The 24467-nt window shown below is 57.4% G+C and overlaps 1 protein-coding gene across 2 annotated transcripts in view; it reads left to right on the forward strand.

Moving 5' to 3' along the window:
* The first annotated feature begins 4620 nt into the window (after positions 1-4620).
* CSPG4 (chondroitin sulfate proteoglycan 4) overlaps positions 4621-24467 on the forward strand; it is a 36510-nt gene continuing 16663 nt past the window's right edge. The window contains exons 1-2 of one of the 2 annotated variants that reach the window (XM_019751004.3): positions 4621-4842; positions 23958-24121. In XM_019751004.3, the coding sequence (XP_019606563.3) occupies positions 4755-4842; positions 23958-24121 (252 nt within the window). In that variant the 5' untranslated portion in view covers positions 4621-4754. The remainder of the gene's footprint in view (positions 4843-23957; positions 24122-24467) is intronic. The other variant, XM_019751005.3, reaches the window with a different exon arrangement.

Raw genomic sequence — 24467 nt, forward strand, 5'->3', positions numbered from 1 at the left:
GGGACCCTGGAACCAACACTTCCTGTCATCGTAACCACCAGGCACTGCCCTTCACAGTTCATAAAGCCCCAGCACCTCTGTTGGAGGGCCTCATCCGAGCACCATGGTGGTTCTACACTTACAGAGGAGAGGAATGGTGCAGAGAGGTGAGGTGACTCCCTGAGGCCACACAGAAAAGCTTGGCAGAGCCAGACTTCTGGCTCCTAACCCCACATTCTTTCCACTGCCCTGCCCAGCCACCAGCTCAGACGCACATATCCTAACGCCCATTGAAGCCTCATTCCCAGCCCTAAGCAGGTATTTCTCATCCTTCTTTTGGGAGCCCCTCCCCAGCCCCCAAAGCTACCTATGCTATGCTAGACCCTGGGCAAGTATGTGCACAGATTTTCCATCCAAACAGGGGCTGTTCATTCCCTTTCCCAGAGGCTCTCTCTGCAGGCAGCCGGATGTCAACCGATGGAATACAGCACGGGTTAACAGCATGAACCAATATTTAGAAATAGCGCAACCCCTGGGGAGTCAGCTGTGGCCAGCTGGTCATAGCCACTGAAGCCATAAGCCTGTGAAAGATAAGTGTCTTCTCCTGGGAACAGAGGCTCTGAGACGGTCCTCTCACCCCACCCCATCTCCCCAGTAGGGCTTGGGCATGGCTCAGACCCGGCCCCTAGCCAAGACAAAGCCCTGCCACCGGCCTCCAGGCCACAGCTGGCTCCCAGGGCAGCAAACCTAAATTTGCAGCTCCTGAATTGTGTAATTGTTGGGAATATTTGCCCTCCCTCCTGTGCCTGGCTGCCTGCACATGGAGGGGCTCCATCAATGCCTCCAGCCAGCAGCAAAAACAAGACCACTCCTAGCAGAGGTCCCTGGTCAGGGGCCCACTGCCGTGAAGCATCTGCCCACGAGACTGCAGGGCCTCAGAATTGGGGCCAAAAGCCTGTGTTCCCTTGCACAGTCGTGGCCTGGGTTCTGTGTCCTCCATGGCAGATGGCCAATTCCGTGAGTGCAGGACCTGGGCAGCTGGGCTACACCCAGCTCAGGTAGACCCCATCTAGGGCACAAGGACCCACCCTTTACCAGCAAGCTGGCTTTGGCCACAGGCGCCTTGGGTGGGGCTCAGGCAGTCAGGGTGCAAAAGAGAGAGACGCAGAGTGCCAGGTCCTGGCCAGTGGCAGGACCCACCCACAGCTGCTGCCACAGCAGGCACTTCTAGTCCCAGCAGCAGAGGGGAAGAGCGACCAGGAGGGCCTGGCCAGCGTGCTTGGCTGAACTCTGCTGGCAGGGAACGGGGTGATGCTGGTCTTTCTGTTGTTTGTTCTCCCATAGGCAGACCTCTTGGGGAAACTGAGGCAGCACATACCACAGGTCATTGTAGTTTCAAAAATTGTGGACTCCTCCTCCACGCCTGAGTGTGGGCGTCCTGCTTCATTCTTCAAGCGTTTGGGGCACTGTCCTGTGCTTTGATGGGAAGGAGTCAGTTGAGGGGGCAGAGGAGGCCCTGACTCACACATCCTAACCCAGCTACTGTGTTTCCCTGAAAATAAGCCCCAGTTAAGATCGTCAGCCAGGTGGACGCATTTAGTATGTTCATAATGACGATGTTCCAGAAGAAGATGACATGACTATATTTGAATAAATGTAGATTGTTGTACATGAAAAAATAAGACATCCCCTGAAAATATGCCCTAATGCATCTTTTGGAGCAAAAATTAATATAAGACCCGGTCTTATTTCCAGGGAAATGCGGTATAAGACCTGGTCTTATTTCCAGGTAGGCACGAGGAGAATACAGACATCACTACTCCAGGGAGTCTGTGGAAAGGGAAGTCAGTGGTGGGAAGGCGGGCTGGGAGGGCTTCCTGGAGGAAGGTGAGAGGTGGCCAGGGAGACCCGGGCTGTCAGGGATGGTCGCCAAGGACACCGGGCCAACCCAAACCAAAGAAAGTCATGGCAAAAGTCAGAAGGCAGAGGGAGAAGGCCTGAGGATGCCAGGGAGGCCCTGATCAGCTCTACTCAGGAGCTTCAGGGCCTCAGGGGGTGTGCTGAGGAGGCTGGGGAGGGGCAAACGAGGAGCAGGCAGCAGGCACTGCCCAGGCCAACGGCCTGGGCTCTGAGACAGTAGGAGGTGGTCAGGGATCAGTTCCAAAGCAACACATGGCCTCAACTTTCTGCCAGTCTGCCTAGCATGACGCCGCTCAGCTCAGGTCTGGGGTTCAAGTGCTGGGCTACAGGCTGAACAAAGGCCAGGCCTGTGTGTGCTGGAGCCCCAGCCTCACTTTTGCACTAGAGCCTCAGTTTTCTCATCAGTGAAAAGGAACACTCTCCCAACACACGCATCCCAGGGTTGTCAAGAGACCAGGTGAATGTTTTGTAAACTGAGAGGTCCAACAGAGAAGCAAACGTGGGTTATTACTGCTGTGCTGGTTGCCACTATTTTTCCAGGCCTGTGTCTCTTCCCGGCTAGCAACAAAGCAGGGGAGGTTGCGAGCTAATCCTGTCTCTATTCTCAGCTGTGGGCGGGGACTCCAGCTGGAGGCTCCACAGACAGGCAGTGGACTCCTCGTGGTTAGATCTGTGTGGGTCGGGATTGGGCAGAAGGGAGAAGACGGGGAGGGGTGGAAAGATCCCACCCCCGAGTTTTTGATTCATAAAGAAGCAAGGCCTTCTCTTCCCTTATTTTTTTCATTCCTAAAAGGAAACCACTTTTCCTCCAAAGGCAGTCTTCCCAGCAGCTGCTCCCCACTACCCACCCACCACCCCAGGCCCACACTTGGCCAGTAATTAGCCCCTAACAAGGACCAGGTGCCTTGCTGACTTGGGGAAAAGGAAAAACAAGGGACAAGTTGTGGAATCAATGGCTTTATTGCCACTGAGACCAACTGAGCACAGCCCTGCCCCAGGCCTTCAAGGCTGAACTGGATAGGAGTTCTTAGGTTTGCCAAACTCCTCACAGAACAGCAGCAATTGGTTCCTTAGTCAAACCTAGAATACATTTATTGAGCACCTACTGTATGCAGCTGCCTCTGAAGGGGAAAATTCAGTCCTCAAAGGGCTTTCCTTCAAGGGACACGATGAGTATGAAGATATGTGCAACTTGAAACACAGGGAGGGTGTACAGCAGGAGGACAGAAAAGGAGGAGAAAGGACAAGCATTTGTTGAGCACCAGCTGTATGCCAGGCCTGGGCTAGGCACCCGAGGTACATTGAAGCGTTTAATCCTCACAAACCCCATTTTAGAAATGAGAAAACTGAGGCACAGAAAAGTGAAGCAATTTGCTCAAGTTTGGACAGCTAAGTAGGAAAGCTGGGATTTGAACTCAGGGCCTGGATTCAAGACCAGTGCTCACAACCATCTCACAGACCTTGCACCATCACACTGTGCAGTGGCAGGAGGATCACTGGCTTGGGGTCAAAGACCTGGCCCCACCTCTTAGCAGCTGTGTAGACTCGCTCAAGTCCCTTGAGTTCTCTCAGCTTGTTTCTTCATCAGTAAAATGGGGCACAATTTTGTTGCAAACTGTAAAGTGCTGTACACAGGACGGAAATATCACTCACTGGTCAAGGGGAGAGGCTGGGGGAAAAGTGGATGGGGTGGGGAGTGGGCTCAAGCAGGTAGGTGTGACTGAGAGATTCTGAGGGAAGAAGGAAGGGGAGAGCACTCCAGGGGTGCTCTTCCACCCATTCACCAGACACAAAAACTGAGGCCAGGCCACACTGATGGGGGCTACTAGGGAGCAGGCAGAGCCTCCAGGCCCTGAGGCTCTGCAATAATGCTGCCTTTTCTCCTCCTGTTCAGGACTGGATGATGTTGTTGCCTGGGAGTGAGCCAGGAGGAGCAGGGCCCCAGCCTGAAGCTGTTAGGTAGGAGCTAAATCCAGGGCCAGATTTCCAGGAGACAGCCCCAAGAAGTTAAAACACCTGAATTCAGGAGTCAGGAGGCCTGGGGTCCTCGTCCCAAATGGTCAGGGACCTACTCTCCACCTGCGGGTCTTGAAAGGACCACTTTCAGCTCTGAGTTTGCTCCTCCATGAAATGGGGGAGGGGTGGTTCTGCCCACCCTACACCGTGATTTGGAGGCAAATGATACCGTGGAGTTGACGATCCCTCCTGCCTTGTGGGGGAGTCTAGAACACCTCTCCTTTACACACTGGGAAACTGATGGCCTGCGGGGCAGAGAAGGTCAAGGTCGCAACGCCAGTGGGCACAGAGCCACTGTAGGATGGCTGGCTGGTGCCTCTCTGCCAAATGGAATCCTGAGGAGACCTCTGAGGCAAAGATGCCCAGTAGCAGTCTGTGGGGTGGGGACGTCGTTCTTCCTCCCGGGCCGGGTACGAGGACCTCCCAGCGACCCTTGCAAGGGCAGAAGGGAGAGAAGCGAGTGGACTGGCCCAGCTCGTGTCTCCTCCTAGAGGGCTCCCGGAGCCCTAGAGTCAGAGCTCAGGGGGTCTGCGCTCCCCTCGGACTTTGTCCCAAATCTCTAGGGTAGGGCCTGTGTCTGACAGAGCTGTAAGGGTCAGACATGGGAGGAGCACGGGCCCTTTAAGAAGGTTGGGGGTGGGTGGGAGCAGACCCGGAGCCCCGGCCTGAAACTGGAGCGCGGGTCTGCGCCAGCCCCGCCCCTGGAGTTAAGTAGGCGGGAGGGCGCCCAGGAGCTCCAGCCCGCGCCAGAAGAGTCGAGTTCTTTCGACTCACGACTTCGGCGGCCAGGTTCCTGATTCTGCTCCGCTCCTTTCAAGTCCTGCTGCCAGCCCGCGGCGATGCGCTCAGGCCCGCGGCCCCCGCCCCCAGCCCAGGCGCTGGCCCTGGCTTTGACCTTGGCTACGTTGGCCGGACCAGCATCCGCAGGTGAGTGAGGGGCCTGACACTGGCAGGAGCTGTGGAGGGTCCCTTAGGTAGCCAAGAGGCACAGGAGAGTCCAGAAGTGGCCCCCAGACCAGGAGACAAGGGGGCTGCCCCCCTGCCACCCCAGACTGGAGTCTCTGGGAATTCCACCAGGGCCAGACGCTAGACCCCCACGGCTAGCTCTCGTCTGGGATTCTTGGGCTCTGGCTGCCCGAGCTTGGGTGGGCATGCCTGGCTCTGCACATGGCTCTCCCTTACACCCAGTGCGCTAGCTGCCCCAGAGCTGCCTGGCTCCCTGCACCCAGCAGGCTTTCCGTCACCTCTTAGGTGCCCAGGGGACACCCAATGACAGTGAGAAGCAGTACCCCAGCCTCAACTGCCCAGGCCAGGAATGGGGAGTGCTGGGAAGCTCCCAAAGGGAGGGAGCCACCCTGCCCCACCCTGTGCCGTGGGGGTGGGGTGCATGCACCTCAGCTTCCTCCGACCTCCTTCAGCCCCCTCCAGGCTCTGCTCCTGTTCCCACTCCCTTGTCCCCAGGTGCATTTTCTGTCGGGCCTTTTCACAACCACCTTCCTGCTGCCCTCCTCTCCCCCTCTTTTTCTCTCTCCTCTCCCTCACTGAGAAGGCCTGGTTGGTGACAGACAGGACCACCCACTCTTCAGTCTCCTAGAGGCAGGGCTGGCTTCCCTCTGGGGCCTGTGCCACAGCAGGGGGTCCTCCCTCAGACAGCCCTGGGCAACCCCTGCCACACCTCCCTGTCCCGGGACTGACCCCAGCAGAGACTGAATGACAGTTTGCCTTCTGAGAGGTGCTTGGGTGTGTCCCCTCTGTCACAATGCCAGAAATCCCACCATTCTTCCTTGAGTTAGGCATGGTCTAGTTATACCATAAGAACTGTGGCCTCAGGGCCCATCAGGCATTACGACCCGTGTGTGAATCAGTCTTCTGTGTGAATCAGTCTTCTGTGTGAATCAGTCTTCGGCCTACAGCTTTCGGGACCATTCCCAAGAGCAACTATGAGCAGAGGAAGGGCCTGAGTCTCTCTTCCAGGGGCCAGGCCACACCCTTCTCCCCATCAGATGGGGAAGCCAGTGCTAATGGACAGTATCATGAGGTGCCCAGAAGGAAAATGAGTCAGGGGAGGACCCCTCACCGGGGTGTGTCAGAGCTGAATCCCCAGGCCCCTTGTTTTCATCCCCAGGGACCCCATCCTTCAAGGTCTCAGGGCTCGATGGTGGGCTGGGCCTCTGGAGAGCTGGGAAGGGGGAGCTGAGCTGACCGGGGAGGTCTGTTTATCCAGTCCTCAGCCTCCAGCTAAGGGAAAGGTTGCAGCACCCCCACCTCCTTGGGTTTTAGCTGAGAACCCCTCTGAAAACCTCCTCAGCAATGACAAGGAGCAGGCACCACCCTGGGCAATGAGGAGGGCACAGAAATGCACAGGCTGAGCTTGAACTCATTGAGGAGGCAGAAAAGCAAATTAAAATGCAAATGGCAATTCCTATCATGTCTGCAAAGATCCAGAAGAAGAGTATGGAGAAGAGAAATCCAGAGGCAAGTTAGGGTAGGGCCGAGGGTAGTCTTTGAGTCAAGACTTAGAGAATGGGAAAGGGTCAGCACTCCAGGCAGGGGCAGGAGCAAAGACCCTGAGGAGGTATGAGCAGAGGGATGTTGAGATAGGAAGGCCAGCAGCCCTGCGACAAGGCACATTTTGAGCACAAACCAGGAAGAGCCATCGCGCTGGGGCACAGAAACCTTAAATGGCAAAATGCAGCCCATTGCCTATGCCCTGTTGGCAATGGGGAACCAACAAAGGTTTCAGAGGGAAGCAAGGAATTGAACCTCTCTTATCAGGTCTCTGTCACCATGCCTGTCACCTGGCTTACCTCCCTGTCCTGATCTCTGCAGTAGGGTCAGCCCCCCCAAACCCCCCGAGGAAGGTGTCACTGCCATCCCTCCCGGACGCCCCTGGCCCTCGAGGCCCTCACTGTCTGGGTACCAGAGGGCGGCATGCTGGAATGCTCTCCCTGCACTCGTGAGCATTGCAGAGCATCCAGGTCATGGGATCTGAGAGCCAAGCACCATTGGAAACCATCTGGACCAACCTTCCATTGTACAGACAGGCGCACTGAGGCCCCAGGGAGGAAGCAAAGCACCCGAAGTCCCACAGAGAAGCCCAGCTACCCAGAAGAGCTTGCGGTCCTGCTTTGAGGGAGCTGTGTGGGGGTTAGGCTTGGGCCGCTGTGACAGTGCGGATGATAAGTTGGTATCCAGCTCCTTCTGACCACTGTGGGAGGCCCTCAGCGGAGTGACAAGCGTTGGGGGAGATTGGGTTTGAATTGGAGATGTGGAGAGGGCAAAACCGGGAGATGGGAGTCAGCACAGAGCATATAGGGCCAGTGGCGCCTGCGTCTGCCCCCTGGCCTGGCATAGCTGACTTTGAAAGGCAGAAGGCAAGGTACTGAAGTGGGTTGGGACTCCAGCAGGAGTGCCTGGTAGGGAAGGTTCCTGTGTAACCTGGGAACTAATGGGGATGTCTTATCAGGTGCAAGGAATTGAACCAGGGCAGATTCTGGCAAGTGGGCTGGGGGGAACCAGTGATGCTAGAGGTAGCCTCTGACCTGCACGTGCTGCCCTGGGCCTCTGGGGCGGGGCAGGGTCCAGGGCCCTTGGCCCAGCCCACCCGGACTCTGGAAAAGCTGTTCCAGAACCAAGTATGACTGAGCTCCTCTCCCAGTGTTCCCTGCCTGCCTGGGCAGGACAAGAAGGGCCTTTCAGTGCAGCTGCCTGGGGGACCCAGGAGGGGACCACGCCAGGTGGGCCAGGTGGGGCTGGACTGGCATTGGCTAGGAGGGGAGTGGGGCATGTGGGGAGCTCTCAGAAGAAGTATATAGGCTCCATCTGGGAACTGGGCGTGCTGCCCAAGAGGGGGCAGGCAGGGGCGGGGGAGTTGGAAACAGCCCTGACGCACACACTCACTGATGCACACAGATGTGGGCTCACACTTGAATACACACAACCACGCAGCCAGCCACACTCACAGACCTGGGTAGGCAGCTGGGGCCAGGAGCCCAGGGTGGCTGCTGCCTCCCTACCTAGAAATCCAAGCTCCGTGGCCGGGCTGGGTGGTGCCTGGGGGGAAGGAGGTGCTGTGCTGAGCTGTGGCTCCTAGTTGGTGTCAGGAGCAAATGAACAAGGCGGCCTTTGGGTCCAGGACTCAAGTCTGCTCCTTCCCTGGGCCCTCTGTTCGTTCACCTCCTGTCCCCCCAGCTCCCGGCCCCGTGCAGCTCCCCTTTTGCTTCCAGCGTGCCCCCTGTCGAGTTCTATACGTCCAGTCTGTAGAGCCTTCTAGAGTCAGGCTCTTTCTCCAGTGGAAGCGTAGGCTGAGTTTCAGAAGCACTGTGTAACCATTATGACTGAATGTGCAGGAGTCATTGTTGAGTGAACTCAGTTGGTATGAACACTCTTCTGCTTGGATTCTCTCTAGGGGAGGGGCTCCTAGCTCTCCCCGATCCTCAGCAGGGTTTGTAACTCCAAACGAGGGAGAAGATGGAGCCGCATTATAACAGGGCTCCTACCTCCAGTGACACCCTGTGGTGTCCCCCTGCAGCCTCACAGCCCTTCAGGGCAAGAAACATTCCCATTTCATAGTTGAGGAAACTGAGGCTCAGAGAACAGGAGGGACTGGCCTCATGTCATTCTTTGGGCCCCCAGGCCATGATGTTCTTACTCACCCCAACAACACCTTGCTTTCCCAGATCAGACCAGGTGGGCAGCCATCCACCAGCGGTCTCAGACCCCCCAGCAGGGGAGAGAGACGTCTTCAGGGGAAAGAAAGCTCACTGAGGCCCCAGATCTCTGTTCCCATCTCCCTATGCCTCTCCAGCCCCCCTTTTCCAAACCCTCCCTCTTTTCTCACAGCAGAAGGAAGTCCTCTTCTGGAAAGGCGCCCACTCCTCCTCCGACAGCTGGGATGGCACATGAAGGCACATGTGTCTTAGATGCAGGGTAGTTTGTCTGGGGCTGCCGGCAAGGCGGCTTGGCAGCATGGCCCACCCATGCTTGGCCAGTGCCTGTCCTGTCCACCATTCCTTCTTCCCACTCAGCTCCTGCCCATGCCCTGCCTCCCAGTCTGCAGAGGAGCTGACTGCCAGGCCTCCTGCCACCGCTCATGCTAAACTGTTTCAGTGTGTGTCTCTCTCGTGGCTTAGCTGTCACGGTGGGTCAGCGAGACTACCTTCCCTCCCAGACCTTACTGCTGAGACGCCCCACCAGGCCCCATGGTTCATAGGGAAACCAGGGCCCAGAGAGGGACAGCTACTTTCTCAGTCACAGCAAGTCCTTAACAGGGCCTCTTTGTCCTCACACCCCGTTTTGGGTGTGGCCTTGCCCACAGGACCAGCGGCTCCCAAGGGCAGATCTCCCATTGCTTTCCCCAGAGGTTTCCACTCACTTGCTGCCCACAAAGGACGGAGCCCACAAAGGAGCATAAAGGTCACTGAGCCAACCAAGGGTTTGCAGACTGTCCCCGAGGTGCTCCTGGGATTTACATTCCCGTGTCTGGGAATATGGGATGCTTGCGCCACCCCAATCCCCGCATAGCAGCTCCATGAACATGTTTATAGATTGAGGTTTTGTTTTCGATGAAGTGTTCCGTGGCTTGAACAAAAAAAAGTCTTAAAAACCAATGAATTGCTTTGAGTTAAAACGTCCTGAGAGGAGGGCAGATTCAGGTCAGATAAAAGGAAGAACTTTCTGGCTTTCAGAGAATCTAGATCATGATTGATACCAAGGGTCCCAGGTGGAGCAGAGTCTGGAGCCCAAAGGCAGGGAGCTTCCCCTGCACCGGGCTTGGGGGCTGGCCGATCCTGCCCCAGCATCCCACCGCTGCCCCTCCTGCAGCCAAACAGGACATTCCAGACAGGCAGGAGCCCCATGGTACCACCTGCCTGAGGCCCAGCGGTGCCATCCCCCAACATGGCAGCCTCCACGTTCAGGGTGACCCTACGCCCACAGCCTAGCTGACGGACTAGGCCACCAGGTAATGCACCGTAACCCCTGCCACCCTTCCACCTTTGCTCAACCTGTTCTCTGCAACTGGTCTTCCCTTTTTCGCTCCATGCTTCAAGGTCCAGCTCCAGCCCCACCAGCCCTGGGAGCCTTCCTAACCATTGATGTTTGAGGCCCACAGCCTGGTCTGCCCCGATCCTGGGGCCTTGCCCTCCAACCCTATGGGGTTGTGGCCTTTCTCCCCCTACCCTAACCAGACCTCTGCCTCCCGGTCCATGACCTCCACCAGTGTGACACCCAGTAGGAGCGCGCACGCGCGCGCGCGCACACACACACACACACACACACACACACTGCTGCTCAGCAGCCTGGCTCAGGGCCTACCAAGGAGAGTGTCCAGCCTCTAAGCCAGAAGTTCTGGGGGAAACCCCCACCCAACTCAGGACACACAGCCCCTAGCTCTACCGCCAGAGCAGGGCCTCTGGCCTGGGCCAGCTTGCTCTCTGGGGTCATAGAGGGGGCTGGGGAGCGAAGACCAACTTCCGTTCCCACCTAAGAGCAACCCCCCTCCCGCCCACATTTCAGGAGGGGGCAGCTATAAATATCAGTGGGCCCAGGAGGCTGATTCCCACGACACCACCCCCTTCCCTTATGTACAGCCCAGCTCTCCTGCTGCTGGAGGCCAGCCAGGCAGGCCACAGGCACACACACACTCGCACTGTGGTCCGGAATGGAATGAATCCCCTTTTTGGTGTGTTTTGGAGCAGCTGGAAATGAGATCCCCTTCTTCCCTCAGTGCTGACCCAGGCACACCTCACCCACTGTGAGCCCTCAGCTCTGGGACCCTGCACGGGCCTGGGGGAGGCAGGAGGCCAGGCACGTGATGGTCAGGAGCACAGCGTTAGAGAGCTTAGGATTAATTCCTCCCCACCACTCGATACATGACCTTGGGCTGTGACTCCGCCTTTCTGAGCCTCAGTTTCCTCCTCTCTAGAGTAGGGATGAACAATTCCTACGTCCTCCGTGCCTGGGGATTATGCCCTTTACCAGGAGTAAATGTCACCAGATCTGTGCTCCCGAGGTTACCCTCCCCTTCTGGGATGGGGGCAGCCCCAGCAAGATGGGGCTCCTGCTTAGGAACATTCGAGAAAGGTTCCAAGGCAGGAGGGATCGGATGAGGTGGCCCTGTGACAGGGTCTGTGTGGGACAAAGTGACGTGGAAAAGAGGAAGTGGGCTCCTAAGGGAGCTATCAGCCTGCTGCTGCCAGCCTGCCCAGGACCCTTCAGAAAGGGGGCAGAGGGAGTCTGCCTCTGATTCACCACTGGGCTGAGGCCCACACCCGGCCCCCACTGTGAGGATAAGCAGGACAGCCCCTCCTGGCCCTGCCCCAAAGCCTAATAGCCCCTTGGATACTTGGATACTGCACTGAGTTGGAGTGTAGAACATGTGTACTCAACAAATGACCAAATGGAACTCAGACCTGTCCCGGGAGCAGATGGGTGGGGATGAAGAGAAGAGCGGGCACAAGGACCTCCCACATAAGGGAAGCCCAGACGCCTCTCTTCACCACCACCCCCACCTGCCCATGCCCGCCCCTCCCCTTGGGGTGCCCAGACGTAGGGCAGGAAGCCAGGGCAGGGAGGTGGCTCAACTGCCAGAGTCCCATGGGCTGTTACCACTACTCATTAAGCAATAGAGGCTGCGTCAGGCGGAGCAGAACCCACGCTCAAGGAGTGGAGGACCATCTCAGTGCAGGCTGCTTGGAGCCATCAGGGTATTAGTGACGAGTCCCTGTATATGTGCGATCAGAAGTGGTAGGGCTGAGGGGAAGTGAGTCTCAGGAAATGAGTAGCCTGAGGAAGTGCCAGCTGGAGGGACACTCTGTTTAAGAGGCTGGGCAGAGCCTGGGCACCAGTTTGAGATCCCACTGTGTGGGCATCCTCTGCCTTCACCCCCATAGAGGTAACTTCTCAACAGACCTTTGGGCTGAGACTGGCCAGCTCCCCGGCTGTGCACTAATGAAATCCAGGCACCAGCTGCCGACTGAGGCTCCATTTCTGGGCATCTGGTGCCCACGTACTTCCAGCCACCCATCTGGAGCCCAGCGGAGCCCTTCCAGGCCAGGTCTAGTTGTCCCTCCTATCCTCGGAGGATGCGTTCCAAGACCCCCAGTGGATGCAGATAGCACCGAACCCTGAATACACTATGTTCGCTCCTATACAGGCACAGTTCACTATTGTGCTTCGCAGATACTGCTTGCTTTTTTACACATTGAAGGTTTGTGGTAACCCTGTGCCAAACAAATCTGTTGGTGCCATTTTTCATATTATGGATAACATTTTTAGCAATAAAATCTATTTTAATTAAGGTATGTACATTTTTTAGACATAATGCTATTGCACACTTAATAGACTACAGTATGGTGTAAACATAACTTTCATGTGCACTGGGCAACCAAACGATTCTTGTGACCCACTTTATTGCAATATTTGCTTCGTTGGGGTGGTCTGGAGCCAAACCCGCACTATTGCTGAGCTGTGCCTGTACATACATAGCTTTTCACTTAAAGGAAGCACTTCACACCTTCTCTTTGGCATATTCAAATTGCCAGCATCTCTGCTCTTGAACTTCAGGTCTGTTATTCAGTAAAATAAGGGTGACTTGAACATGAGCACTACACTCCTGCCACAGCCACCCTGACCACCAAGCTACTAAGGGACTAACAGGCAGACAGCAGAAACAGTGTGGAGACGCTGGGCAAAGCGATGATTTATCACGCTACTCAGAATGGTGCACAATTTAAACCTTATGAATTATTTCTGGAATTTTCATGTAATATTTTCAGACCACAGTTAACCATGGGTACCTGAAGCCACAGAAAGCGAAACCAAGGGGGGGCTTCTGCACTCAGATGGGGGCCTGTCCCTCCAACTGTTGACAGCTGAGGCACAGGAGATGTTGTAGGGACCTGAGCCAGCTATGTAGCCCTTGTGTGGGATCCCTGGCCCTACTGTGTGGCTTTGGGCAGACCTCTGCCCCTCTCTGGGCATCTGGGTAGGATCTAAAGGCTCCAAGGTCAGCTCTAAAATTATGAGCTCAGGCCTCTTGGGGACAGGACCGGGGACTCTGCTTCTGTCCAGAGAGAGCCAGGTGCTGGTCCTGGGCCACACAGCAGGGTGGGCGACGCCTGGGAGGGGTTGGGAGATGGCCCAGCCTGCCAGAGCTCCCTGGCATTGGGAAACTGCCCTCCTCTGTGGCACAGTACCCTGGGGCTGTCCCGGAATGAAAGTAGCAGCTCCTCTCCACCCCCAGTTCCCATCTTCCACCCCCTGGTCCCAGCCCCACCCTGCCAAAAATAAACCCAGACCACCCCATCTTGTACCAGCTAGACCCACCCAGCCCTCCAGAGCCAGTTGAGTCACCACTTGGAGCTGCTCCTTTTTTTAACTCTCTGAGTCACTGGTTGTGGCTATGGCTCCATGACACGTGCCCCAGGCTACAGCCCCCAATGGCCCAACCAAGGGAGGAGTCTGAATAGAGGCTGGCACAAGGTGTGAGCTCAGGACAGAGCCTCAGGCTGCAACCCCTCCAGGCCTGGGGAACTCACCGTCCAGCAAGCCAGAGCCCAGACCCATCCCCAATGGTCCTGGCACCACCTTGCCCCATCTGCCCTGGACAGTCCTTCGGGGATCTTAGTGACAAAGCCCATCTGCATCATCTCTGCCCCCACAGCGTTTCTTTGCCTCCAGATAAGTCTGGGCCTCCTAACTTGAGATTGCCAGCAACAGAGAGGGTCTCCAGGCCCTGGGCCCTGGGGGGTTAGAGTGGGCATGGCCTGGCTTTCTGAATTGAAGTCCACAGAGATGTGTACTTTCTGCCCTTCGTCACTGGATCCAACACAGACTGTGACCACTCTACCAAGAGACTAGGAAGATGGACAGAAGCCCCCACTCCTTCCCTTGCTTTCTTCTGTGTCCCTTTCTACTCCCAGGGTCAGCTGGGCTGCACATCGTGTTCCCCCGTCCCTGTTTCTCTCTGGCTCTGTCGGCCCCATCGCTCTGGCCCTGCTGTGTTCTCCTTCCTTTACCCATCCTGGTGGCAATCCAAAGTGCTCCCTGTGCAGCCGGCACCCCACCCTCCGCAGGTCCTCCTCTGCCTTCCCGGCAGACATGACACACCTCACCTCCACCCATTACCACAGGGACTCTGGGACCCAGGGATTAGTCCAGAGAGAAAGTTTCCATCCCTCTCACCCAAGTCCCGCCTTCCCCTGTCCCAAAGCACAGCTACATCCTGTCCCAGGGAATGTCAAGATCCCACAGGCACTTTCTGGCGGATGAGAAAGGGGGGCAGGGGGCCTGGGAGGACCCACCTCCCAGCCCCTGCACAACCTCAAACCCCATCCATCTCCTGTCTGTAACTATGGCCTCCAGCTATAAATAGGGGCTCTGATTCTATTTTCTTTAAAAACAAGCACCAGACTCTGTCACCACAGGCCCAGAAAAGCACTCCCTGGCTGGGGCAGTCCCCACCCTGTTCCAGCCGTTGTCCCAGACCCCTGTCTCTGGGCAATGGGGCCCTGGAGGGCAGAGGGTCCCTGGAAAGAAAGCAGGTAGTGAGACAGGTTGCGGAGAGCAGCTCGAGCCCCCAGGTGAACACCACCCCCACCACCACCACCCCTGCAGCCACCTAGAGAATGTATCTCCCCCTCTCACCTGTTGGGCCGCTCCCTCCTTTCTTCCCATCTCCCTTCACCAGCCAACCAGTCTTGTCCCCAAAACTCTGTATTAATGGAGAAAGGTTCCTGACACAGCTCCCCAAGCCTCAGTTCAGTGTCTCTGCACCCCTAATGCAGAGGAGCTTTGGGCTACGGGGAAGAGTGAGGACAACCTCTTTCCTAAGGGGGCAAGAGGGCATGGCACAGGTAGAGAAGAAAGAAGAGCCCCCTGGGTAGAAGGCCCCGAGCAGAGATCGGGAGTAGGCACCTGACAGGTGTGGGTGTAAAATAGCCCAAGGTGTGGTGAGGGTGGCACATGGGGTGTTCAAGGGAAGGGCAGGGCACAGGAAGGCCTGTGGGGCAGGGGCAAGGTCGCCACGCTGGGGGTTTGGGGCTTGACTGGGGGGCAATGGCGAGCCTTTGGGGGCTTCCAGGCAAGGGAGGGCGGTGGAGTGACTTTCATTTTAGGTTAACAGGCTGCTATGAGCAAAACGAGGCCGGAAATTCATGAAGCCAGTGAGGGATGGTGACCATCTGCCCCGAGGGATGGCACAGAGGAGCGAGAGGGAGAGAGAAGTCTGAAGGAGAATTTAGGGGCAGGATGGGTGGCACGTGTGGAGGGAGGAGGGAGAATGTCCGAAATGACTTTCAGATTTCTGCCCAGCACTGGGTAGGTGGTGGGATCTTCACTGGACGGGGAATAGGTTGGGGGGAAGATCACACTGACTCTGGCCTGAGATGGGTGGGCTTGGGTTTGGGGGTTCCTTGGGGTGTAGATGTCCAGGGGGCATTGACAAGTGGGCCCAGAGCCCTGGAGAGTTGGTGCCAGAGACAGTGATGTGGGTATCATAGCACAGAGGCCAGGGAAGAGAGATGGGCCCGGGAGTGTGGTGGGTGAGCACAGCTCAGTGCGAGCGGGCTGGAGGTTTGGTGGGGTGCTGGGCATGAACCTGTGCCAAGAGCAGTTGGGCCTGTGAGGGCTGGATTGCAGTCTGAGGATCTCTGGGGCACCTGCTCAGCACAGAGGCTGCCAGCGAGGACACTGAGGTTGCTTGGGCCACCCCTCCCGGCCACAACCTCCTGCCAGCACACCACCAGGGCGGGAACTCAGCCCTCTGCTGTCAGCTCTGCCGACAGAAAAGCCCTCGGATGAGCCAAATGCCACCGCCATGTAGTCCTGTGTGCTTCCTCCGTCAGCACATGTGGCTGGTCCTCCTGGATAATAGACACCCTGGGCCCTGTCCTCAAGAGCTCACAGGCTGGCCCAGACTGTGGCCCCTTAGGCCAGAGGTGGCTCTGTTTTACCCACTCTAGTGACCACATCTCTCCACCAGCTACTTCCTGCTGGGCTGGGCTGGGCTGGGCTGAGCTGACCAGGGGCCAGGTGTGTGTGTGTCAGTCACCCTATCCAGATTCCATTTCACAGATGGCAAAACTGAGACCAGAGAGAATATGGCAGCACGTGGCTCTGAGCATAGTGAGTGTGTGTGTGTGTGTGTGTTGGGGAGGTCCCTGACCTAAGCCTCTGCTTCCCCCAGCCTCCTGCACATGGGACCTCTGTTTGTGGGGTCATCCCATCCCCCTTTCCTATATCTCAGATGGAAGAACTGAGGCAGAGATAGCAGTGGCTTCTCCAAGGCACACACCCTGTTGAGCGTAAGCTGGGCCACACTGGTCCAGGCCTCTGTCCAGACTAACGATCATGGCTTCCAATGTCCCCCCACCCCAGTTCACAAATTCTATCTCCAAGCCCTGAGACACCTCCCCAACAGCCTGTCCTCAGCAGTGTATCATTCCAGAGCAAAGGGGAGACAGATGAGCAGCTCTGGATTCTGCCCTAGAGGGGCTGGCCTATCAGCCTCCTGGGGGCAGGCTTCACACCCTGGGTGCAGCCCACATCTCCTGTCTCTCCAGTCTCTTCCCTGACCTCTAAGACCCCAAAGGGCATGGCCTGCACTTATCACTGGTTTCTGGAACATGCCATCCTTAGCCAGCCCTAAAGAATTTCCCTCCCTGATCCACCAGCCCCAGAGCCAGACCCCATCTAGCCACGCAGGGAGAGGCCAGCTGCCAAACCACCCATGGAAAGCAAATGCTTGCCCCCCTTCCTCACTCCCTCCCCTCTCCACCCCTCCAACATGAAAGAGGGAGCCCCAGGGACAGGAAGGGAAAAAGTACGTCTTCCCCGGGCAGGGGGCCAGCTCTCACACCCAGGCAGATGCTCCACTTCCAAGGCGCATGTAGCAACCAACACACCCCTTCTGTGTGCAAACACCCCCTGATACCACAGCACCCAGCTCAGGAGCCACCCCCACAGGGGCTTGAATCCCGCTGGGCCATAGCCCAATGCTCATCTTGAGGCCCTAGCACTGTTGACTGCCCTCCTTGCCTCAGTTTCCTGACCTGTAAAATGGGAGCTACCCCACAGGGACCGGGCTGGGGGGCTGGGTAGGCCCGAAGCCAGGCGAGGTCCCTCACTCTGTTTCTTCCCTCCAGAACCCCTACCTCAGCCTCACTTACTGAGATAAGGGTCCCAGATTCCCTCCAGGGCCAGGAAAGCCAGGGGAAGGCGGATATGGGAGAGGGCCTGGAAATCCTCCCTGTGTAAGGAGGAAAATTACAAGGCAAGGGAAAACCTCTCAGATCGCTCCAAGCCACAGGAGCCCCACCCCTACATGCCTTGGGCCTGGGGAGCAGGGCCTCCACAAAGACTCCACTGAGGGCCCTGCTTCCTCCGGCCCCAGCCTCCCAGCCTGGGTGGACTCTGGGCTGCTTCTTCCAGCAAAACCTCTCATTTTCCCTCCCACTTCCTCTGTGCCCCACATGGCTCCAGGGTATGGACACATGGCTGGGAGCCCAGGGCTCCAGCCCTGACCCCGCCCTTGCCCCATCAGCGTCTATGGACCAAGCTCAGCATCTCCAACCCCGCTGGTCCCCTGCTTCCTCTACAGGGGTTCTCCCCTTCCAGAGGGGTCCCTAAATTGGACATCTTCCCCAGTGTATGCTCCTCACATGGGTGGCCTCCAGGCATTTGGTTAGAGGACCCATAGCTGAGGCCAGTGGCCAGGGTCAGGGCTCAGCCAATAGCTGAGGAAGCCAGTGTCCTGCCCTGTTCTCCTTGGCCTGGCAACCAGAGGCAAGGTCTAGGACCCTGACAGTGAGTCTTATGGCTCAGAGTTCTCTAAGCAAGGCGGGATGGGGCCATCCCTACCCCAGCTAAAGTCTGGAGTGTTGCGACGTGCCCTTGAGCGCAGGGGCCTGCTGTTCCCGCACCCTGGGACAAACTGTAGTCTCCTGAGAGGGATGGCTGCTGTTTCAAGCTCCCTGAGACTGAACTATCGTCCCTATGACTGTAGCTTTCAGGCCTGGTAGTTGGCAGGCGCTGGGATGGCCCTCGGTTATGGACTTAGCGGGAATCAGGGACACAGGTAGTAAGCACTGCAGGTCTGCAGGTACATGAGCATCTCCCAGGCAGCCAGCCTGGCAGGTGGTGAGTCATCTAGCCTCGGCTATTGCCGCTCCAGTGTTACCACCACAGGCAGATTATGTTGCCCTTTGGTCTGGCCTGAAGTCTGTCCCTGTACCCTTGCCCCATGTTACCTTAGGAGATAAGAGGCGTGGGGGAAAGGGAGTTGGGGAGGGCTGAGCCTGTGGGGAGCTGTAGAACAGGCTGACACCTGAATAGACAGTGACAGCTTCTCCCTGGCCCAGGAGGCCTGGGAGGTGGGCATGGCACCCTACAGCACAGCCCTCCTGCCCCAGACTCACTACCTCTGGCCACCCACTGTACAGGGGTGCAGGGGTCTGCAGTGCTTGTGGGACTGAGTTCTCATAGCGTATTTGCTCTCCCAGCTCTGCAGCATAGGGTACATCAGCGCCACTAGGTTCTAAATCAGGCTTTGCACCCCAGCCTCCTCAGGGGTTCCCTGGCTTGGGGGCGGAGTGCTGGGAATCTGCTGTGAGGTTCGGAAGGCCTAGTGCCTCAGGGAGTACCTGGCTGCAGAGGAAGGGCACCTGGCCCGTCCCTGCCCTCACGCAGGTCCCCACACACATCCCCATGAGGGAAGACGGGTCCTTCATCCCTGCCTTGGCCCTCCCAGAAAACCCCAATCCGCAGTCCCTCAGACTCCTTCAGGGGGACTTGCCCAGCCTTACCCGTCCGCCCTGACCAGGAACCAGGATTTGTAACCCCTGGTGCTTGTAACCCCAAGGGGCTATGGTGGAGGAGTCCAGCTTCACCCAGAGCAGGACCCCTCGCTGCCCAGCTGGCTGACGGGTACCCCTCCTCAGCCTCCTCACTCCTGTCCACAGCAGCAGTCTCACTGCCAACATCCGGCCTTCTCTGCTCTCATGCTTTTCCTCCTCCATCTCCTTCCTCAGGCCTCAGTCTGGATCCCTGAGTTCAGTCTTTGTGGAGGAGGAGGGTCTTTATTTCCCATTCTCAGTTTTAATATCTTTCTCAGTCTTCTGACTCTCCCAGATTGGTTCTCCTTTTCCATCCCCGTCACTGCAGTACTGTCTTTGTGAGTGAGTGAGTGAGTGAGTGAGTGAGTGAGTGAATGAGTGAGTGAATGAGTGAGTGAATGAGTGAATGAGTGAGTGAATGAGTGAGTGAGTGAATGAGTGAGTGAGTGAATGAGTGAGTGAGTGAATGAGTGAGTGAATGAGTGAGTGAGTGAGTGAATGAGTGAGTGAGTGAGTGAATGAGTGAGTGAGTGAATGAGTGAGTGAGTGAATGAGTGAGTGAATGAGTGAGTGAGTGAGTGAATGAGTGAGTGAATGAGTGAGTGAGTGAATGAGTGAGTGAGTGAGTGAATGAGTGAGTGAGTGAATGAGTGAGTGAATGAGTGAGTGAGTGAATGAGTGAGTGAATGAGTGAGTGAGTGAATGAGTGAGTGAATGAGTGAGTGAGTGAGTGAATGAATATGGTTCTGCCTTCTCACCCCACATCCATCTCTTAGCTCCTGCTCTGTTTCAGTACCACTAGGTGTACCTTCCCACGTACACATGTCCAAGTCTCCCACCGCCCACCCTGAACTGTGAGTCCATCCAGGCACTCCTCACCGGCCATCCTACCCAGCAGCTCCGGGCTCCCAAACTTTCTCCCTTATAAAGTCAGGAGGCAGCAGACACCCAGGAATGCTGCCACTGCCCATGACGCATGCTGGCTCTAGGGCCGCCTGGCTGCCCCCAGGCGACTAGGAATGTGGCGGGAGTGGGCACACAGGGATCGATTGCCAGGGAGTGCAGTGGGGTGGGGGGTGCCCATGTGGGTGGGGCTCAGACAGGTGGCAGGACCGAGACTGCAGACTTTCTGCTTCTCCCTGTCAAATTGTTTCTCCTCTGGGGCTTCAGGTTTTCTGACTGAGAAGCAGAAGCCAAGTCCGCTGCTGCAGGCAGGGCTGCAGAGAACGTGGGTGTCGTGGAACCCGTCACAGGGAGGGGGTGCCCCGGGCTGAGGAGGCGAGAGGACCCAAGCCAGGCTCTCTAGACTGTTCTAGGGCCAGGGCGCTGCTCCCAGTTACAGTAAGGATGGGGAAGAGGGGAGGCAAAAACGCAGATAGGGAGAGGTGAGCAGAGGCAGAGACAGGCAGCAGGGTGGCTGAGCAGTCAAGACAAGGAGGAAGAGACAAAGCCAGGGAGAGAGACAGTCTGGCCCCAGGGGTTCTGAGGACTCAGACTAGAAAGGCACCCATGCTTGAATCCTGCCCCTGGCCAGCCTGGGAGGAGTTGGAGGGCCTGATGGGCAGGTATACTCCCCACAGGTCACTGCTCGTCCCAAGAACCTGTTGACAGGCAGAGACGTGGGCATCGTGATGAAAGTGAGCCTTGTGTTTGGGGTCCCCCAGGGGCAGGAATCAGGTCCCCATTCATAAGTGTTCTAGGAGTGCGCCCAGGGAGCCAGGAGATACCTGCATAGCCCGTGCCCTGCCGGAGGGTGGCTTGCTAGGGGCCCTTGGCCTAAGCTTCACCTCCCCGTACATCTGTCTGTGTGACAAGGGACTGGTGGGGAAGGACACAGACTCTTTCTGTGCTTCAGCCCTCGTCTCAGGGAGAGGGTTAGAGCCACCCAGCCCTGGGCCCAGACAGCAGTGCCCTGTTTGTGGGCAGGAAGGGTGGGATTCTGTGGGCCTTCTCCACCTTCAGCAAACCTCTTGGGTGGGTGGGCGCTGGGCAGGAGGTGCAGGAACCCTCCAGGAACACAGGGCCCTTTCATGGAGCCAGGCAGAGCCGAGTCATGGCGGGTGGGTACGAGGGGCAGGGCAGGCCTGGGCACAGTGGCTGCTCTGTCCTGGCAGCTCCCTGCCCACACACACGCACATGCACAAACACACAGCCTTAAGCAAACCCAAAACACGCCCCTAGCAGCCACCCACACACTTGCACACACATGTGAATACACATCTGCATAGCCTTGGACACTCGCCTGGGTACCTTCTCCCAGGCAGAGAACCCCATACTGCTCCCACACTTGTCCCCAGACCCTTTGGGGCTTTCCGCTCCCCCATGCTGAAGGCTTGGCACCACCCAGGCAGCCCACAGCATGAACCCTCTGCACACTAGTGTTAGACAGCAGACCCCCAGACTGGAGGGACCTCTAGGCTAATTCCCACCGATAGGAGGCAGAAGGATGGGGAGGGGTGACCCAGAGGCCTGCATGGGGCCCTCCTGCAGCTGTTGCAGGCCTGAGCTGCTGTAGGCCTGAGCTGCTGTTTGGATTAATCATGGGTCTTCTTGACCCAGTAGAGTAAAGGGCAGGTCTCCAGGCAGTGCTAATGCCTCCTCTTCTCCCCCACAGCCGGCACCCCATCAGGCCACTAAGCTCAGCTTGGTCCATGTTCCCTTTCCCACCACCCCTCTTTGTCTGCAACTTTGCAGAGCCTATATCTTCCCGCCAGCCTCTCACTTGTCTTGCTGCCCTCTGAGACTGCCTGTTCTCATTCCTCTCTGCTCCTCTCCACCGCTCTCACCTCCCCCAAGAAGCCCCCAGGGATTGATTAACTCCTAGCTCATTACTTATTTATCCTACACCCCCTGTCCATTCAGAGTCCCCCTCCAACTGCCCTCCGGGACAGGGATTCTGGGTTCTTGCAACTGTAGCCCATTAGAGACAGTAAGAGGGGCAGAAGAAGGAGACCCTGAAGGGGGGTCGGGGAGGCGCTATCAGAGTTTCCAAAATCCTGGCCAGCAAGGCCTCAGAGGCCTCTGTTGGGGCGGTTGGGTGTGGAGGCTGCCTGGCCTGTGCTCTCCCAGCAGCAGCACAACACTGCTTGTGTGAGCCCTTACCCGCCTGGCCCCACCGGAAACAGCAGGGCCCAGCCCCTCAATGAGCCCATTCAAACCCCAGCCCTCTGGCAAGTACCTCTGCTTCCTGCTGCCTCCCCCCCAGCCTGCAGAACCAGGCCAAACAGGCTGCTGCTCTCCCCTACTGGGAGAGCACTGGAGACAGGTGGTCCAGTGGTCAGAGCCAGCCATCTACTTCCGTTCCTGCCTGGTCCAGAGCCCTGAGCCTGACCATACCCTGGGAGGTTTACCTCCACCTTTAGCAAAAGGGAGTATGGATGGGTGTGTGGGCTCACGCCCACACAGGGAGTGAGACGGATGCCCCTCTCCCTGTGGGGGGCTGGCAGACCAATGTTTAGCAGCAGGCTCTCTCGGAGAAAGGGAGCCTCTTTCCACAGTATAAATATTCTCACTGGTCAACATCATCTGGCTCACAAAAATCCCTAAAAATTTAACAATCAGCTCTTGCCAGCTGCCATGAGCTCCAGCCGGCCACAGGGGTGGCTGCCACCTGCAGGGACCACTCTCTGTGCTGTGGCTTCCCTCAGTGTGGTGTGCTTTTATTCTTTAGAATGTCCTTGCAGATAAGCTACCCCATAGGTGCCTGCCACCTGCCAGTCCCCTGGCCTGTCCCTCACCAGCCGAGGGCTGCTGGGCCGGCGGGGCTGTGCCCGCCCAGACGGTTTTGCAGTTCCTGTCTGAGTCGAGGTTCTGGGCTTGCCAGCAAGTGCTGGCAAACGGCGATCACTCGCAGGGATGTCGGGTCAGCCCAGCGGAAGAGCGGGTTTCTTGGACAGCCCTCGGTGGTGCTGGCTGCCCTCAGGGCACGCAGGCCTCAGACCCCTTCCGTGGCTACTTCCTCAGGCACATGTCAGCTGGCTCAGGCTGGCGGGGGACCAGCAGATATGCGGCTGGTGCCACATCATCCCTATCAAGGCCATCAGCCTTTATTCAGTCACGCAAGATTTCAGGAAAGCCCAGATGGGGTGAGTCATCTTTGTCACCCATTCCTGCCTGCCCCCCCCCCAACCCCAGCTTTGGATGTCCAGGAACACAGTCAAGGTTATATTTGGCCTTAATCTCCACAAAGGAATGGACCGGAAACTGTAGCAGCAGGTTTAGAGGTCAAGAAAGGTAATTTGGGGAAACTGCCTGGAAGGAGGTGGCAACTTAAACATAGGAGGTGTCCCAGTGTGGGGCCCTGCACAGTGACCACTAACCCTGGGGAACCCTTGCCCAGCAGACCCCAGCCCCTCCCAGACCTTGGAGAACTCGGCAGTTGTCCTCCCTGGCTCCCTTGCCATGGTAGGAACGATGGGGCAGGACCTGACTGCTCCCCAGAAACCACTACTAGCTCTACAGCACAATGCAATGTGGGGTGATAGAGGAAGTTTGGGCCCATTTGGGATCCAGCACTGCATATGGTTTTTATCTGGCCCCAAAGCCTTTGCTCCTCAGTGGACTCAGGCCAACAAGCTGCCTCTGCCACCCCCATAGGCAGCTGGGAACATGGCATAGGAGAAAAGCAGTGGCGGGTGGGCTGCGTGACAGCATTGCCACCAGTCCCCAGCCGGCACACGGAGGTGGGGAGTGGCATGGGAAGCGCGGCCCAGGAGCCAAAGTGTCGGGCGCTTAGGAGGAGGGATTTGAATGAGGATCAGTTTGTGGTACAGGTTGTTCTCCTCGAACTCCAGTCCGGGGTTTGTGGCCACTAGGCATGTGGTCATATCAGTGACGGTTTCCCTTTGAGCCAGGGAGGGGCCAGATCCAGGGTGGAGTTTCCACTGGGACCCAGGAGAGGAGAACCATCGCTAGCAGGAGCCCTGGCCCCAGGAACCTCCAAGAGGGAGAACTGAGTTGCTTGGAATTGCTGGGTTGGGCCTCCTTCAGAGGCAAAACCTGGGCTGGACACAAGGTGAGGCCATGCCTTCTAGTGCCAGGACCCAGCAGTGCTGGGATCTGGCCGCGGCCCAAGGACAGCACCACAGAGGAGAACCATGAGGGTCCGCCGCCATGAAACCCCTCCCCACAGCCCACCCATCCACTCTGCAGCACCCCCCCCCCCAGGCCAGGGTCTAAGCCCTGACCACAGCACCCTCTCTCACACAGCCTCCTTCTTTGGGGAGAACCACCTGCAGGTGCTCATGGCCCCAGTTCTGACCAACATAGACCTACAGCTGCAGTTCTCCACATCCCAGCCCGAAGCCCTGCTTCTCCTGGCAGCAGGCCCAGTTGACCACCTCCTCCTGCAGCTCTATTCTGGACACTTGCAGGTCAGTGACAGCTCCCTGCTGGACTACTCAATCTTTCAGTGGCACCCAACCAGCTGTGTGACCTTGTACAAGTCATTTTCACCTTGAAGTCTTAAGTTCTCTGCTGTGAAATGGACAGTAGCATCCCAGAAGCGGTGCGTTCCTCATGAGCTGACTCCACCCCCTTGGTCTCCAGCCTCACTTCTCACCACAATCATAGCTGGTTCTTTGGGCTCTGACCACACTGATGGCTTTCAGTTCCCCAGTTATCTGTGGTCTCTTGCTGCTAGGCCTTTTCTCACTCCACTCCCTCTGCCTGGTGCCTGCCTTACCTGCTCCCTGCACCTGCCTAACTCCAGCCTCTCCT

This window comes from Rhinolophus sinicus, chromosome 3 (genome assembly GCF_057876585.1).
Source record: "Rhinolophus sinicus isolate RSI-liver-muscle chromosome 3, RSI-T2T, whole genome shotgun sequence".
In the NCBI taxonomy this organism is placed as follows: domain Eukaryota; kingdom Metazoa; phylum Chordata; class Mammalia; order Chiroptera; family Rhinolophidae; genus Rhinolophus; species Rhinolophus sinicus.